General features: G+C 40.5%; 1 protein-coding gene across 2 annotated transcripts; it reads left to right on the top strand.

Annotated features, from left to right (window-relative positions):
• Nucleotides 1-58: 58 nt before the first annotated feature.
• On the top strand, nt 59-14,213 carry TMED8 (transmembrane p24 trafficking protein family member 8). Of its 2 annotated transcripts, none has more exons than XM_053378456.1 (6): nt 59-339; nt 5,147-5,225; nt 7,129-7,258; nt 9,303-9,444; nt 10,349-10,642; nt 11,220-14,213. In XM_053378456.1, the coding sequence occupies exons 1-6, from the start codon at nt 174-176 to the stop codon at nt 11,435-11,437; spliced, it is 1,029 nt and encodes a 342-aa protein (XP_053234431.1). In that variant the 5' UTR covers nt 59-173; the 3' UTR covers nt 11,438-14,213. The 2 variants fall into 2 exon arrangements, with proteins under 2 accessions (XP_053234431.1, XP_053234440.1); XM_053378465.1 differs by having other exon boundaries at nt 9,303-9,429.
• Nucleotides 14,214-17,594: the final 3,381 nt, after the last annotated feature.

Consider the following 17,594-nt stretch of genomic DNA (forward strand, 5'->3'; position numbering starts at 1 on the left):
GAGGCCCGAGAGGAGGAGGAGGAGGAGGAGGAGGAGAAGGAGGCTGCGGTGGTGGTCGCGGGTGAGGGAGGGGGACGGAGCGGCTACGATCGCCGCTCGGCTCTTTCCGGCATTGCTCGGCTCCGCTCGACCCTCCCCGGCTGCTTTCGGGCAGCTCAGCCCTCCGCCTTCCCATGTCGGACGTGCTGGCCGCCGCCGCTGTGGGCACCCGCTTCGAACCCTCCGCGGCCAACGGCTTGGGAGGAGGCGGCGACGGCGGCGGCGACAGTTGCCCCACTGGCGGGGCTGGAGACGACGAGAAGAAGCCGCGCCTCACGCCTCCGCTGCCGCCTTCCTCAGGTACTTCAGGGGCCTCCCTCGCGGCTGCGGGGTGGAGATAGCGGAGCGGGGAGCAAAAGAAAACGTCGTCTCTGTCAGGGCCTTCCCCCTCCCCGGGGACTGACGGAGCGCGGGAGGAGGGCCCGTGTGGCTCGCCACCTCCCTCGCTCCCTGGAAGGTCCCCTGACAGCGGCGCTGCAGGCAGAAATCCAACAGGTGCCCCCTCCTTGTGGCAAGCGAATGCTCCACCTGTTGAACTTCTGCCGCTCGGGGAGCTTCTTGGTATTCAATAAGCAAAACGAGGGGAGCGGCGAGGTCGCGACGGGAGGCGTTTACTCTGGGGAAAACGGGGTTGGGGCGCGCGGCGAAGAGCCCGGGCTGAGGCGCTGGGGGTTGGGGCTGCTCTGCTGGCGCTGCAGGTGTTCGAGGCGAGGCGTCGCGGAAGCCTGAAAAGAGTCATCCTGAGGCCGGCTGGGGGTCCTGAAAAGACAGTTGCTGGCCACCTCCTGGTCAGTAGGAAGAACAATCCATTTCTGTTTCCAGACAGACCCTCCTAGACCTCCGTTTTAAGTATATAGTCGTCCTTGGTTTGATTGATGCCTTCGAAAACTCGAGGTGCAAGTGAATCGCTCGAGGGAGTAAGAAGACCATGGGGTTTTCTTCTGAATAAATATTTGTAGGATTGGACTGTCATTGTAGTTCCGTGGTTTTTCCTAAGGAACTCAGTGTATCCTTTCCTCCCAGGGGCATCGGTTAGAAAGGACCCCTACCTTTTTTGGATTTTCGCTTTGCACACAATTTTCCATGACAACATACTGTAGTGCTTAAGCTACAAGTAATAATTAAAGTTAAGTTTACATGCATCCTTTCACTATCCTATACATCTGTAGATATGCTAGCTCCATCCATACCAGAATTTATGCCTTGAGTGTTGGCAGATTACGCATTTTTCTGCAATCGTCGTTGCTTGGACAAGTGGTTTACTGGTTGCATAAATTGTCATCTTTTCTTTATGTTGATCAGTTGAAACCAAGGTACAAGGAAGAATCATGTGTATTACAGAAGACCAGGGTATTAGGTGTCTTGGGGCAAGGCAGAATTGCGGCATGAAAGACTTCCTGAAGATGGGCTGCCCATATTGATGTTCTTCACAATTGTTGGTATCCCAGTAGCTAGAAGTGGAACCAAAGAGCATAAACTCATTTCCATTGTAACAGAAAGATCAGCGTTAAGAATAACTGGATATCACAGAATCACTTTAGTACGGAGATCACCAAGAACTTAATCAGTACTGTGTAGAACAGTGTTGAACAGGTGTCAGAACAAAATCATAATACTGCATTATATGTTTTGCAGTACCCATCAATGTTTTATTTATCCCTCAATAAATAGTGTGGTGGAGCATAATATACTGCAGTATTGCTTGTTTGATGAGCTTGTTTGATATTCTTGTTTGTCAGGAGCTAGCCTTTAATAGCTTTTGTTCCCTTGGGTTACTGCATTGTTTAATTTTTCCCTCAGCATACCAGTTGTTTTCTAATTGGGCTAATGCACCTTGGTGTAACTGTTGCATCAGGTAGCAGACAGTAGTGGCATTGCCATGAACTTCTTTGCTTTCTTGTTTTATGCACCAGACACTTCACTTCTAAAATCTCAAGTGTAATAACACAGCATAGAGAGGTTTAAGTGAAAGCAATGGAAATGTGTTGTTGACTAATCATTAAAATGGAGGATCCTAGAAATCAGTGGTAGATTTAAAAGTATACACCCTGTGCACAGACTTAAGACTCTGTGCAGCTTAGCCCCCATCCCAGTTGTTGTTATTATTTATTAGTCACTTAGAAAAAGTGACCTACAAACAGTAGAAATAATGAAGTCAATTACAATTAGCACAGCCAATAAATACCTTAAAAAACTGAAAATCTATACAAATAAAAGGCAGGTCTAAGCAGATCCTGCCCCAGCAAATGAGGCCACAAATACTTCAAAACCCTATTAGTATACATTGTTATCTGAGAGGATACCTTTGATCAGAATATCCCTATTTCAAATCTAGTTTCTGCCATCTGAACTCAACGGTAGACATAAGGAAGCCATAGACTTAATCTCTCATCTTCAGTTATCAGCAGGATAATTTCTGACAATTGTTTGTAAGGATCACAGCAAAATAATGTATGTGGAAGTGCTGTGTAAATGCCAAGTCCCCACCACCACTGAATAAGCAGTGCCTAATGTTAGTTAGCTCCCACATAACAATATCAATATGCAAAGGATGTTGAGTAATAATAATAATAAGTGAAATATAAAAATGAAATCATCTGTTGTTATAGTATTGGGTGTCAGTGCTGGCTTTGAGACAAGCTGGTGATTCTCCTAGATGGAGATTGGAGTTCTGGACTTTTTTCTCCTCCTGTGTTTGCAAAGCTAATGCACTTCTTTCCTTCTTAAAAACACACAACTCTCACTGTGCAGCTGTGACAACCTTAAAGTAAATACCTGCTTCTGTTCTGGTTTCCTATTATTGGTTACCTGTTATAATTGTGGGAGGAAGTCTCCCTCACCACACTTCTTTCCCCTTTATTTATTTATGGTTTAATTGTGGTGATCCTCAGAACTTCTAAGCCATTGGTGGGTCTGGATTCTAAATAATTCGTTTGTTTGTTTTAAATCAAAATCCTGCACAAAAGGGAAGCCCCCAATCATATTATGTAAACAACATTGGAGCCCCCCACACCTGTACTGTAATTTCTGCTCAACAGCCTCTCTCAAAACCCTGTCAGTTGCTGCCTACACATTTTCAAGTCTTATCTTCACAGCCTTAAGAGCTAAAAATGTACATTTTTAAAAAATGAATACAAACAAAACCAGCTTGAAATTCTTAGCATGCTGAATACTGTACTTGATGCCAAAATCTATACTGGCTTAAGGAAATTGTAGAATAGCTTTACTGTATTTGTAGTACAGTACAGTATCCTTTATTTTTTTGGAAAGATGTAAAGTTTCTGTTCATCTGAGCAGATAAGCACTAATGTAAGAGGGATCTTTTATGCTAAGCCCAGGTTAAGGAAGAAATTATTAAATTAGTTTTTGAGACTTTATCACAACAAGCAGTGCTTTTTTCTTTAAACATATTTAGGGGTACTCTCATTTTTCTACTCATATTGAAATAATGCCCCTCGATGAGGCCAAACTTTAGATTCACAAAATGTTTAGGGGTATGCATACCCCTGCGTCCCCCCACAAAAAAGCACTGACAACAAGCATTTACTTACTGCTTTGGATAGTTTTCTGAAAATCTGTAAAACTGAACAAAAGGGCAGGGCAACAAAATTACCTGTAAAATGATTTAGCAAATCACTTCCAGAACTTAAATGTTCAGAACTGGCTTTCTAAAATCGTTTTAAGAACCAGTACCCCATGATTCCTCCTCATGACCCATAGACTCACCAAGCTGGGGCTGATGAGCTGAAGTCAAACAACTGCTGCAGCTGGTGGTATCAAGCAACTATTCTCTCTCTCTCTCTCTCACTCACTCACACCCCCAAACACCCTACCTCAGAGATGAAAATGCTGGGCTATTTTACATGAGTATTTATGGATTATGAGATAATATATGTAATGCTCTGAAAGCACTATGGTAGTTCTCACTATTATTTTCCAAACTAATTGGTTGTCATTCTCCATACTTTACTTTATTTCTCCAAATTGTTCTCCCGAATCAGACATTCTTTGAAAAGCTGAACATTAGAAACCTGAGAAATGGGGGGAAATGTAGAAAATGAGTAAGCACATTTAAATGTGATTAATCTGCAGAATTTCATTTACAGTACATATATGTATAATTTCTAACTTGTGAAAAGAAAATTGTGCATTGCCATCACCATACTGTTGTGCTTTCTTACAATTCTAAAGATAATCAACCTAGATAAAAGCTCTTATGGCATTGCCTGTTCCCAGTTCCTACATTAAATCTACATTCGGTAAACAATGTATACCAGAGCTTTATAAACAATTATAAATTTAATTTGTCACTCCTGGTCTGGGCTTTAATGAATTTAAATAATAAAACTAATGATGGCGTGCTCCCATTCTGAGTAATCTCTACTGAAAAACCAGTGATTAAATGAATTAAAATGTCATCCTGTTCTCCTGTTTAGAAAAGGTTATCTGTGTTCTTCTTGACTATGTTTGAGTTAGCGATGGTCCTAATTTGTTTATTAAGTTACTCCTCATTGTCCTTCCACGGTTGTTGGTTTTCACCCAATATTAATGCTTTCCCTGATTTTTTCACTACTGTTTAAGAACTGAAAGGGACAGTTTGGCAGGCAACATGGTAAGTACTGATGGCCATTGCCATTTTGCTTGTCCTGTGCTGTAATGGAGAGAAGAGATGTTTATATAGCAAGGGATGCCTTAAATCTGGGGCCTGCCTGTCAGGCTGCCACATCTGTATTCTGTGGCTCAGACGCTATACAATCTGGATACTGTCATAACAACTCATTGTGCTCTGCTTGTTATATGACTTTAAGGAAGCAGAGTATGACTTTTAAGTTGTGATTGTGATATAGCCTGAAGTAGGTGTGGAATGCAATTTTTGCTGACTGTCCATTTGCTCTGAAGTCCTCAGCACTCCCTCCCACATTGTTTCAGAGAGTCCCTCAACTGCTGAAGCAGCTTTTTCAGGGAGAACAAGGGGCTGCAGGGGGAAATGAAAAATAGCCAAAACTTGCCTCCCTCCCTTTCACTCATAAGAGCCTAGCACTGGATAATAGCTAGAGTTTTACAACTGCCGAAAAACCAAATATTATTTCTGTCTACCCTCTTCTAGAGAATGAAGATTCAGATCAAAGACCGGAATCTACTTTCCAGGCAGCTGCCACATCTGAAAATGATGCCTTGCAGTGCAGGTAGGAAATATGTGTAATGAAGGCCTGCATTAGGTCTTGCTCAGGAACAATGAAGGAGAGTTTCTGGTGATGAAGGAGTCTAGCAATCAGCTCAGCCTTCCTTCGCAATATAGAATATATAACTGAATATTTGCCAGTTGCTTCATCCAGTAGTTTTGTTGGATATTCTGTTACTCCTGTAAAATATCTGTAAATGACATATTGATTCTTTATTGATGGTTTTTTGAAGTGTTCAGATGCTGATCTATTGATAATTGTATTATATTATAGTTGTAATGCCCTATAGTGCACCATGTTTAACAAGAGAAAGAACGGGATTCAATGAGTTAAACATTGCTTTTATTGTGAAAGCACAATGTTATTTTTAAAAGCAAACTTAGGTAATCCTGGCATTTGAATTCTGGAGCATAGAGGAAATAGAAATCCCTGCTGCCTCTGTAATTACGTTTTCATCCAGGGATGCTGTGCAGCATCCCATTGATGCCAAATAGGCTTTTGCTTTAATCTCTAAGATAGCATGAATGCCAGGTAATTTTTTTTTCCATTACTACCATGTTTGCTCTCTAAACTAGCAGAGGTTTAAATATTAAATGTTCTCCTGATGGAAATATGTTCTTTACTTTTAGATAATAGATTCTAATTAGATTATTCTTTAAGATTATTATTATTTTTGTTAGTTTCTCCTCCAAAATGGACCCTAAGAATGACTTTAAAAAAAACAAAAATAGGTGTGGGTGGGTAGGGAGAGAAATACAGAGAGAGGTTTTCCACTATATTTTTCTCGGAATAGACTCACTGAAACTAATGAATACAACTAAGCCAATTCATTTAAAAGGGTCTACTTTGAGTAAAACATAGTTGAGTACCATCCTATAAGATCGCCAGTAACAACTGTGACAACTTATTCCGTAAACAAGTTATAAATTAAAGCTGAGGCATGATGAAAATATTAATGAACACTGAAAGAGAGAAAAGGTTTGAAGGGTTAACTATTAAAGGCACAGTACTTATTTTCTGTCAGAAACACTGTTTCAGGTCTAAACCAGAATTTATAGTCCTCTACAACAGAATTGTTTCTATTAAAACAATCTACTTCTAGAATGGGTACCCACTCCTCTAAAAGCACTTCTAGTCCTTTTCCATGTCCTTTTCCTCCACATGAGGAAATTATACAGGTTTCTCCTGCCTGACAAATCCCTAAGCACACCTAGCTACTTCCATAGCCAGCCAGACTCTCTCTGCCAGTTAAACTGTCAAATATCAGTTGTTTTAGAGAGGGCGTGACCAAGCTTAAATAACCCCAGACTTGGTCATGTTGCCCTGCTCCCATCTTTCCAGAGGTCAGAGTAGTTAGCTGGGACAGGAACTTACTGCTGTGGTTAGTCCTGAAGGTTTGTTGGTAAGCCCTGTGTTGTTATCTGTAAAATGTATTTGCATAAGGCTTAATGTATCTTTAAAAAAACATTATTTGAGAAAATTTCATTTATAGACATGGAGATGCTTGCATCAAACTGTCACATTATTCTGATGAATTTTTTCTGTCTAGATGAATTAATCAGCCTGAGTGCAGGGTATGATTTGCTAAAGCCAATGTTTACAAAGTATTTCAGCTATGAAGTGGTGGTTGGACGGGCTCAGCTGGGCTGTATTTCTGCTACCTAAGGGAGTACAAAGCAACAGAATTATTCACTGTAGCATTGGCTCAGCTGAGACAGCTTTATGTGGTTGTGTCAGGAATACACACACTAAAGAAATCTTGTTTCTTTCGCATCCCTTTCTTTAGCATCCTTTAATCAATTTCCCCATTTGATTGGAGATTCATTTATGATTGTTTCACCTGCCTGAAAACATCCTGAATTTCTCTTAAAACATATTGAATTGATCTGCTGTTTTTCTTTGAGAGGCTGCAGAGTGGGTCACCTGTGAATGCAGAGGCTACAAAGGATTGTGGAAGTGCTGACGATGGTCTGAAAGAGCAAGATGTAGAAGGAAAGGAAGAAATCCTAACTGATCAAAATCAGCGCCCAAAAGAGGTAGGGGACTGGCTTCCTAGACTGTCTGCACAGTGTTATTTCTGAATGCATTCGTCTTTGTAGCACATGGGCAATACACTTTGTTAGGTTTATTTGTGATACTGTTCATAATACATGTGTACTTCCTGTTAAGTTTATGGGGCTGTTCTTTGTATTAAAAGAACACTTTATCACACTTTGTGTACTGTTAAGACATGGATACATTTTTGGACACTTTTTACTTCTCTGGGGTCTGCAAAATTTTAAAATTAAAAAACCCTTTGATGAGGAAGAAGTGTGAAAAGACATATGCGTGGCTTTGCAACATATGAGGGAGAGGGTGAAGCTAGACCAGTGTTTCTCAAATGGCTGGGGACCATTATGGTGCCTAAGTCCACTTTCAATAGGGCTTTGGTGCCATGTCTCATCCAGTGCCTCCTTACTCACCTGCATTGTCCCCTGGCCATGCTGTAGCCTTTTTTGCTGGAAAAATGCCAGCACCAGCAAACCAACCATCCCATATTCTGAGTAAAGTTTGCTGGGAGATGGGGGGCGGTTAAAGAGAGAGAGGGAAAAGAAGTCTCCCTCCTCTGAGGCTAAAAGACCAGAAGAGGTGCTGAAAAAAATGAGAGAGAGAGAGAGAGAGAGAGAGGTTAATATTCTTTACAATAGCAAACTAGAAATACAAAGGAAAGGCTTAGGGTTGCACTACCATTTTGTGACTGGTGGTCCCCAATATTTTTCAGCCCTCTCAGCTGGTTCCTAGGGGTAGAAAGTTGGAGAACTCGTGAGTTACACAATAGAACGAAGTTGCAAACAGTGTCTAACAAATTTAGACACAGATCTGACTTGGGCATATATAAATTCTGTGAATTCCTTTGAATTGACCTCTACTGCCTTTTGGGATATCTTCAGGAGAAGCAAAGGCTAAGGAGTTAACCCGACACAAATCCAAAGTGTCCCTAAGGTGGTTGGATGGTATCTTTTACGCTTCTTTCTGGCAACTCCTGCAACCAAGCTGGTGCCAAATGTATTGCTTTTCTTTCTTTGGACCATATCAGCAAAGCCAAGAGTGGGGTCCTGTCATCTGGGCAGCCCAGGACCCCCATACACGCTGCCCAGGCTTGCACCCCAGAGAGGTCACTTCAGTGATGCAAATGCAGCCTTTGAATTTAGAGAGCAGAGATAAGAATCTTGAGTAAGATTGTTGACATCTGTGTCTTGAGAGACAATGGAAGAGTGTGCCAAAAAAATATATGTCTGCCAGAGTTCTTTCTATCTGTTGCTGAGTAGCTGTAGTGTTTAATATAGTACTTAGAAAGTAATTTGATTTGCATTTGATTCTCCTTAAAAGGTAAGATTGGAATTGAAAATTGAACTTTGGAAAAAGGCCAAAGTATTTTGTCATTTTTTTAGCACTTGGTTTCTTTATTCTCTGCTGTTTTCCTAACAGTAAGGCTATGAGACTACAGATGCAAATGTTGGTCTGTGCTTCATGCATTTTAAAATGAACTGAAATAGATGTCTCTTAATGGCAAAGTTGTATTGGTCTAATTATTGCAATGAATGCACTTTGACATGATTTCATTTCAGGAGAATTTCTGTATGCCCAACCTGTCTTCCACTGAAGATCTCCAAGGATGAGGTCAGGGCAATTTTGGCAGTGTTTACTAGTATTGTCAGATTTTAACCTGGGGAATATGTCTTTATACACTGTAACAGCCAGTGCACCTGCTTCCTAGTTTTGCTACTGGTCTCTTGCCCAACATATCACTTTTGTGCTACTATTTTTGTACTTTACATTTGCTCCAGGAGAAGAGGGTGGGTGGTATGATCACTAGTGTAGTTTTGTAGAGGGAGGCACAGTAAATGTATCATGTCTTAAAAGATATATGCAGAGTCTCCTGGTAATCTAGTTCCTACACTTAAGAAATCTCCATGGTTTTCGGTATGTGACCTAGAAATTGTGCATCAACAGGTAAAATTTAGTAATTAAATACAAATAAATGTAGTAATTTCAAAAATATATGGTGTGACTCTAAGGAAGCTTGTGTCCTCTGCATAGGAGGCTGTAGTGCGGATGACAAAGTATCCTGACCCACAAGGACCAGGTGATATAGTCATGATACAGTCTGAATACACAGGAGCAGTAGATGTCCTTACAGCCGAGCTGGAAACTACAGATTTACTGGGTGAGCAGAAGAAAGGTAAGATTTAAGACTACATCACTGTCTCAGGGTATTATTTATTAGTGGCCAGAGTTCTGGACAAATCCCAAATGTAATATTGATACTCTGGTATGATAAATCTTCAAACATGAAATTGATTGATAAGTTTAGAAAAATAGGAGACTGGGACAGTAGACTATGTCTGCTCTTATTTTGTTTTTAATTTATTTACTTATTTTAATTCAGTGGTGTTTGAGTTCAATTGAAAGGCAGTTTATTTATTCAGCCCTGGAGCAAGGTTCTCAAAGCTATATTTCTCTGGGGGTGGTTCCCCCCCCCAGACTAGAAATTCATTTAAAACAGCCCATTTGGCATAGCAAATCAACTATATTAGGATAGTGTTGACAATTAAACGCATTGTCACTAATTGCCCATGAGAAGCTTTTCTATGTGAAACTAAATGCATACTAAGTCTGGGTGTATAGTTTGTTTAAATATGAGATAGATTGCTTTTGTCAGTGACATTAAAAGACTAGTGTCAATCATCCCAAGGTAAAGTTGGGTTGAGATGAAGAGGAAGAAAAATAGTTATCTGCAGTTTCGAAGAGCTCTACCAGCATAAAGGTGGAGGAGAACTATTATTTCTTTTTGAATTTTTTGAAAGTTGGCAACCATATGAGCAGAATTCACCATTGCATCAGTGGGGTTCAGTTTGCATAATGAGACTCTCCTTTCTTCTTCTTTCCTTTATGTACCCAGGGGATTTCTCAATTCTTCAGAGCACATACTGAGAATGCCTGGGGGACTGCAGGAAGGTGGAGTCCCATTGCACAAGCAAAATCTATTCCGCTTGTTCGCAGTGTTGATTTAGAATGTACAATGAAATTAAAGACTATGCCCTCTGTTGATTACAAGCTAGTAATACTTTCCTTGTTTCTTTCAGTTCGTCCTCCACCTCTAATTCCCCCCACTACTTGGACAAGTGCCAAGATAAGGGAGTTCAAAACAAAGATGACAAAGGAGAAGAATGCCCGAATGGTAGTGAAACGGGGTGAGGTGTTAACAGTCCGGGTGCCAACTCACCCTGATGGGAAGCGTGTCTGCTGGGAGTTTGCCACAGAAGATTATGACATTGGCTTTGGAGTCTATTTTGATTGGACTTCTGTTACTAGCACTGCAATTACTGTGCAAGTTAGTGAATCAAGTGATGAAGATGATGATGATGAAGAGTTTGAAGGTCAGTGCAGAACTGGGCAAGAGTCATGATTGTTGCCTTAATATCAGCATGCTGTGATCCAGCTCCGAGGTTACAGGGAACCAGGCAGAGGGCCTTCTTGGTGGTTATGACCACCCTGTGGAATGCCCTCCCATCAGATGTCAAGGAAATAAACTTCTATCTGACTTTTAGAAGTCAGGGAGGTTTTTTGTGTTTTAATATTTTGTTGGGAGCCGTCCAGAGTGGCTGGGACAACCCAGTCAGATGGATGGCATATAAATAATAATACAAATTACATTATGTAATATACAACACACAAGAGAAAAGGGACATGGAGGGAAGAGGAATTATGACTGTCATGCCTCATAAAATAAAAACATAAAACACATACTGAACATCAACATAAATTATAATCAACATCGAGATTAAAAAAGAAAATCTGTAGAACTTCATTGTCATCAGCAGACACTTAACTTAGAAAGCCATGGTCCACTGCAAAGCATAATGTTTTTTTCTTGTGATCTTCCTTAGTCAGTCTGATGACACTTTTTAGTCTTTGCTTTGTTCACTGATGCTTTGTGTGTTTCTTTATTCTCAGGACCTATTCCAGTTGGTGATGTGGAAAGAGGCTCCAGAAGCTATTTGCGAACCCGTTATGGGGAGATCATGCCTGTCTACCGAAGGGATAGCCACCGGGAAGTGCAAGTAGGCAGCCACGATTATCCAGGCGAGGGCATCTACTTGCTCAAATTTGACAATTCTTACTCACTCCTACGCAACAAGATTCTCTTCTTCCATGTCTATTATACCAGCTAGAGCAGTTAATGAGATTTGGAGTGGGTGGGCCATAAGACACCAAAGCAAGCTGCCTGTCATGACTAGTATCTCCTAACAGGCACACACTTGATGGCTGAATCTCTATGCTTATGTATGGATGACTTCCTTCAACCCTTCCTCACTGTTAAAGTGATGCACGTGATTATTGGCAGCTCGTTTGTTTTATGCAGACACCAATCTGAGAGCTTAGTTACAGAAAGCAAATCACTGGACCAGGTTCAGGTGTCTGCTTTTACTTTCTATTGCACTTCCATGAACTGAAGTTGAAATATGCCTTTTCTTTTGGGGTAAATATATTATCACCTTCTACTCCTCTATCTGCAAATAATCACTGGGATCAGCTGCCAGAGTAGCCTGTAGAAACTGCATTGTTACTATGCTGCGGTGCACTGCCATTTGCTTGGTCTCTGGGAAGCTTCTGAAATGGCACGTATGTATGCCATCCAGGCCATTGCCAGCCTGTCTTCTCTCTTTTAGTTCCGTGCAAATGTAGCTAGTTTATTGTAAGGCAAAATTGGTGTGTATTTGCTGGCATAGATACCTGGATTTCACAGCTTGCCTGAAAGAATTTTAAGTTACATGTATTTTCTCTCAGAAAGGGCACAAAATGGAAGAAGGAAGAAGGACGCATAAACCAAATAATTCTAGTCAAGCAATTCACAAAACAAAGATTCTTCCTCCTCCAGACCTTTTGGGGCTAATGTTATTTTCACTGGTTGACTTTTTGCCTGAATTCAGTGTAGCTTAAGATAGGGGTGTCAAACCCAAAATGGGCTGGTGTGTCAATTTATTCCAACAAGTGGATTCATTAAAAAAAGTCACTTTCACTGGAAGCAAATTATGATAATGTGGTTTGCATATGATAATATAGTTATGCTTGTTCATATTTGCTGTGCCGTGCCTGTGCACGCCACCAATAAGCACTCCAAGCTACAAGAAGGCCATTGTGCACAGTCATACGAGTACACAGCATCCCTTTCCATCTCAGTGATGGAAAACTGAGCCATGCAGTAGCATTTATTGGCAAGTGAGGTCCTTTATTCTGGGCATCAACGTCTTAGCCCTCATGATAGTGTGTAGAGTGTTCTATAATGCACATAAGGGATTTTCCTCAGCCTTATTTTTGACACCTCTAGTTTAATATCTCAGGTGTTAGTTGGTAAGAGAGCCTCTTTCCTTGCATTCAGGCTTCGGAGGCCATTGCCAGTCTTTAATACAGCATAAGTGGCACAGATAACTGTTACATTTCAGAGGAGTGGCAGTTGCATCACCTATCGTTTACAGCTCAGGTTTTATAGGGTATATATGTGTAGGTCACATAGTCCTTTCTGCAGCAAAGGACTAATACATGTATTTATCAGGATTTCAGAAGCAACTCTGGAGTATGCCTTTTAAAACAGCGGCTGCTGATGTTTATCTCTTGTGTTTGCTTGGCTCTTTGCATGATTTCAGCAAACAGTTATAGTATGAAGGATACACACACATTTTGGAGACCTTTTGAGGAAATGCCCTTGATCATATATACAGCTATCTTTTGCTGATAGTTTAGTGCTAGAAGGTGCAATGCCAAAGAATCTATCTTCCAAACAGACATGATGGTTCTCTAACTATGCCATATTAAGTACTTTGCCAAGGAAGGAAAAGTTGCAAAGCAAATAAGGTAGCAAGAGTCTATTGGTTCCATTGAACTTTTTTTTTAAAAAAAGTTAAAGACTTGGAGTGAAAACCTAAGTATTTTAATTGTTGGTAGTGAGGCCTGGCAAACAAGGGCTCCTGCTAACTTTTAAAGTGGAAGTCAGGTGTAGCTGCTCCTAGGCATTTTGTTTTTATTTGCGGTGAGAATGGAGAAATTAGTGGCTGATTCCAGGCCAATAAGTGAGAAGCACAGAGTTTGCAAAGCACAGGACTTGCAATAAGCAAACTTTGGGCTTATCTTTCTGCAAATCAATTGGAGGGGAAGAGAATGAGAGGCAATCCAGTAGCAACGCAGATTGATTATTTGGCTTAAAGGACAGTATGTGTATATATTTTTCTATAAATATCCTGAACAGCAGCTGCTGTATTTTTGAAAAGCCAGAAACAGGAGCTCCCTTGTGTCTCACGATTGCACAGCCCATGGTTAGCTTTAAAGACTCTCTTCCCTCTGAATGTTTTTAAACACTGTTGTTCGTTATTGTTCAAAGCATTTTCCCTGTGAATTTCTTGACTTCCCACATTTTACAGAACACACAGAGTCTGCTAAATATGTCCAGTACAAGGGCTCTTATTTTGGTATAGACAGGTAAATGATAGGTATTTGCCTTACCTAGGGTTCTGCTTGAAGAGCAGACTATAAAGACAGATTGTGTGAATCAAGTACAGTATGCAAGTTTGAGTTAAGTTTGTTTGTTACAGAGTTCTCTGCTTTTTGTCACACAAGTAATATGAAAATCTCTGTTCAGCACAATAAATTTGTCTTTGTTCTTTAGCCCATGCCTGCTAGAGGTGTGTTTGCTCATGTTAATTGCTACTGAAGTTGTACTGCATGTTCTACCTATAAATATATGAGGCAGTGTCTCCTTCCTGGCTGGAAATAGTTCACTTTGGGAAAGAGAACAGAATTTGAAATTAAGAGTTAATAACCTAAACTGCAGTAGATTCAAATTGAGCAAAGGCCTTACATGTTCTCCTCTCTACAGTCTGTTTAATAACACATTGGTTTCAGTGCTGCTCTTGTTGATTAAATCAGTTTAAAATTGATCTTTTGCCAACATACTTTGGCCACATACAAATGTAATGTACTTTTTGAAACCATGTTTGAAGATAAATACACACACACACCGCATGCCTTTCCAAATACTGACGGGACTTAGAACTGTTCAGCTATAGAGATGCAGCCAGGGCACAATGTGTGTATGGTTGTCCTATTTTCACATCATGAAATCTGGATCTCTTTCTTGGATCACAGACCTAAAATCCCTGGAGAACTGTCATCTTGGCACCTAAAGAGTTATGTGGGAGATAGCCAGGGAAAATGCACATACTTGTCTGGGATTGATACATGTAATTTTTAAAGCATTTTTTGGGATGGAATGGAAAACCAGTTTCAGGCATTAGGACAGATCAGCTATGATTTCAGATCAGGGGCCAAAGGGATTGGAATTTTCTAAAATAATTGTGAAGACCTCATCAATATAGTGTAACAACGCACTTGAAGTACTTTGATCCCTGCTCCATTTGTTCTGTGTGATGTTTTTGAAGCAACTGAATACTTCAGCAATTTGTTGTTGCTTCAAATTGAGAGAATATTTTATAATCATCATCAATCTTCCCTTATGTGCTTTATTTTTACTTCAGCACTTTCATAGGCAAGTGTAGAATTGGCATGACTGAATTAAATTTAAAAATTTAATTTTTTTAAATGTTCCATTGTATGATCTCTGTGGTTGGGGACTTGCTAGCTTCTGAAATGCTTGCTTTGCTTTTGTGTTTTTCAGTTCTTTACAGCCCAGTTTCTGCTTATTTTGCTTCTGCCTCTTACCAAAAAAAGAAAAGGGAAAAAAAGAAATAATTCTCTGAGAATCTTCAAGTGAGAGGAAAGCTTATTAGAATATAAAAACAAAACAACAACCCTTCATGTTCTTCCCAAGAGTCTGTCTGGTCAGTATCCTGTTTTCAACAGTGACCTTATCCAGATGCTTCTTGAAAGCCCCAAGCAGAGGATGAAAGCAATAGCCCTCTCATGCTGTTTGCCTCTGCACAGACTGCACCATTTAGCTAGTTGATAGCTCTGTCCTTCCATTTGTCTAATACCCTTTTAATGCCTTTTAAAGTAGCAAATTACATAAATCAAGTATACTGGTATACCATTTCTTTTTTGTTTTTTTCACCAAGCACGTAGTTTCCTTTCGCCTGCAAGAAGCATGTTAAACAGGTGATCATCTGGGGCTAATCAATTTTACATCCCTTTGTGCTGCTTTGGGAAAGTAGCCTTATCTCCTTAACCAGGATGCAGTTGCCAGGAAATGATAAAGAAAAAGTTGTGTGATGTAAAGCTAAGGCATCCAATCATATGTGTAGATGAACTCGGTGGGGCTTACTTCTGAGTAGACATGTGTAGGATTGCATTGTAAGGTCTCCCATTCTAAGGATTTGTGCCTCATAAAGCATATTTCTGTTACCTTTCCAGAAGGCCTTAAAACATTTTACAGATAAAACTGAGGTAAGCATAGCTAACACTGTAGTTTAAACATATTCTTAGATGTGCAGGCTAAAAATACTGAGCCACTATAAGTGGAAAGCATGATAAAGTGTGGGAACTCCTGATCTTGATCAAAGGCAGCTTGTGTAGTTTAAACAAACACACCTGTACAATAATTCTGTTGCTGTTTTCTTGTGTCATCAGATATATTGAATCAATGAATTTTATTGGGTTTAAATGTATAACCCTGCTCAAAGAAACCCGTGAACTGAGTAATACATACACACGGTTCAATCCTAAGGCAATACACCTACAAATATGCTGACTGGTTCTTGTGAGATATATTTCTGAATAAACATGGCTAGAATTGGACTACATAAAAGTGTAAAACTGCTACTTTAGAACAGTGGCATACAACATAATGGCTATATTCCAAAGGGCTTGCGTTAGCCCAATATTGAATTCTTGAACTCCAAAGCCCAGTACCACATCAGACCATTTCCTATGAAGATGCCTTATTTGAAGTTATTTATTATTATTTATTAAATTTCTATATCACCCTTCATCGGAAGATCACATGGTGGTTTACAATACAAAACCACAAAAATGCATAACATAATACCAAACACAAGCCATACCCCCTGCCCGTTTAAAATGCTATAGATTGTTTAATTAGCCAAAGGCCTAGGAGAAGAGGAATGTTTTTGCCTGGTGCCTAAATAGATGTAACAACTGAACCAGATGAGCCTCCCTGGGAAGAGTATCCCACAAGCGGGGGCTACTGCAGAAAAGGTCCATTATTGTGTTGTTGCCTCTGGACCTCTCACACAAGAAGGGCCTCAGATGACGAACAAAGGCTTCAGGTTGGTTCATATGGGGAAGAGGTGATTCTTGAAGGCTTTATAGTTCAAAACAAGCACTTTTGAATTGGGTCTTGAAACTAATTGGCATCCAGCATGGTGGGGCCTGGATTGGCATATGCACAAACTGTCTTCCCTTGGTGAGCAACCTGGCTGCTGAATTCGGCACCACCTGAAGTTTCCAAACTGTCTTCAGAGACAGCTCCATGTATAATGTGTTGCAATAATCTAACCTAGAGGATCCCAAAGCATAGACAACAGGATTTAGGCTATCCCTGTCCCGATAGGAGTGCATCTAGGCCACCATCAGTACAGTCCCATCAGAATGATGCTGATTTCCTGAGGTACTGAGCAAGGGTCTTTCCCAGTCCTGCTGTATGCTATCCTTTGAGCTGACAAGAGACTGATGGCTTCTCCCAAATATGTAGGACCCCACTACCACCCAAGTGGCTTGGCAGAACATAATGGGAGACTGCTGTTCAAGAAGCACATGTCCAGTTCCCTCTGGGATGTGTTGGGGCCTGGGCAATAATGAAAGAGAGAGACGTGGCTGAAATAATTAAAATCACAAAACAAGTGGGTTGATGATATATTTGACCAGCTTATGTTCAAATTGCTGGAAGTAAGCTTTTGAATTGCATAAACCTCTCCTCCCATAGTAGATGTTGAAATAAAAAAATAAAACAAATGATGCTGTTTATTGATGTCAGCCGAGCTGTGCTTTGAAATAAAGTACATTTTAAAACACGTAGTTGAAATACTTGGGCCAGATTTAAATAAGCAGTTCAGCCAACAGGAGCCAGTGCAACAAGTCCCGCTTGTGCAACAGAGCTTTTCTCCTCCCCCTGCATATGTTCTCCAACATAATAGCACACAGCGGAAGAAGCAGGGAGGTTGTTTCATCTGGCAAGCAGAAATGCTTGCACTGATGGAATGATCATAATAGCGCAGTGCTGAATTCCTTCGATGGTTGTTTTTGCTTTGAACCCTTAAGCCCAGGCCTGAGTCAAACTTCTAAGAAGCTCCCTTCTAGCATTTTAAACAAACTTGGTATAAGCAGCTAAGGTGTTGCCTCACTTGCTCTCTGTTTCACCAA

The sequence above is a fragment of the Podarcis raffonei genome, chromosome 1, assembly GCF_027172205.1.
Source record: "Podarcis raffonei isolate rPodRaf1 chromosome 1, rPodRaf1.pri, whole genome shotgun sequence".
NCBI classification, from domain to species: domain Eukaryota; kingdom Metazoa; phylum Chordata; class Lepidosauria; order Squamata; family Lacertidae; genus Podarcis; species Podarcis raffonei.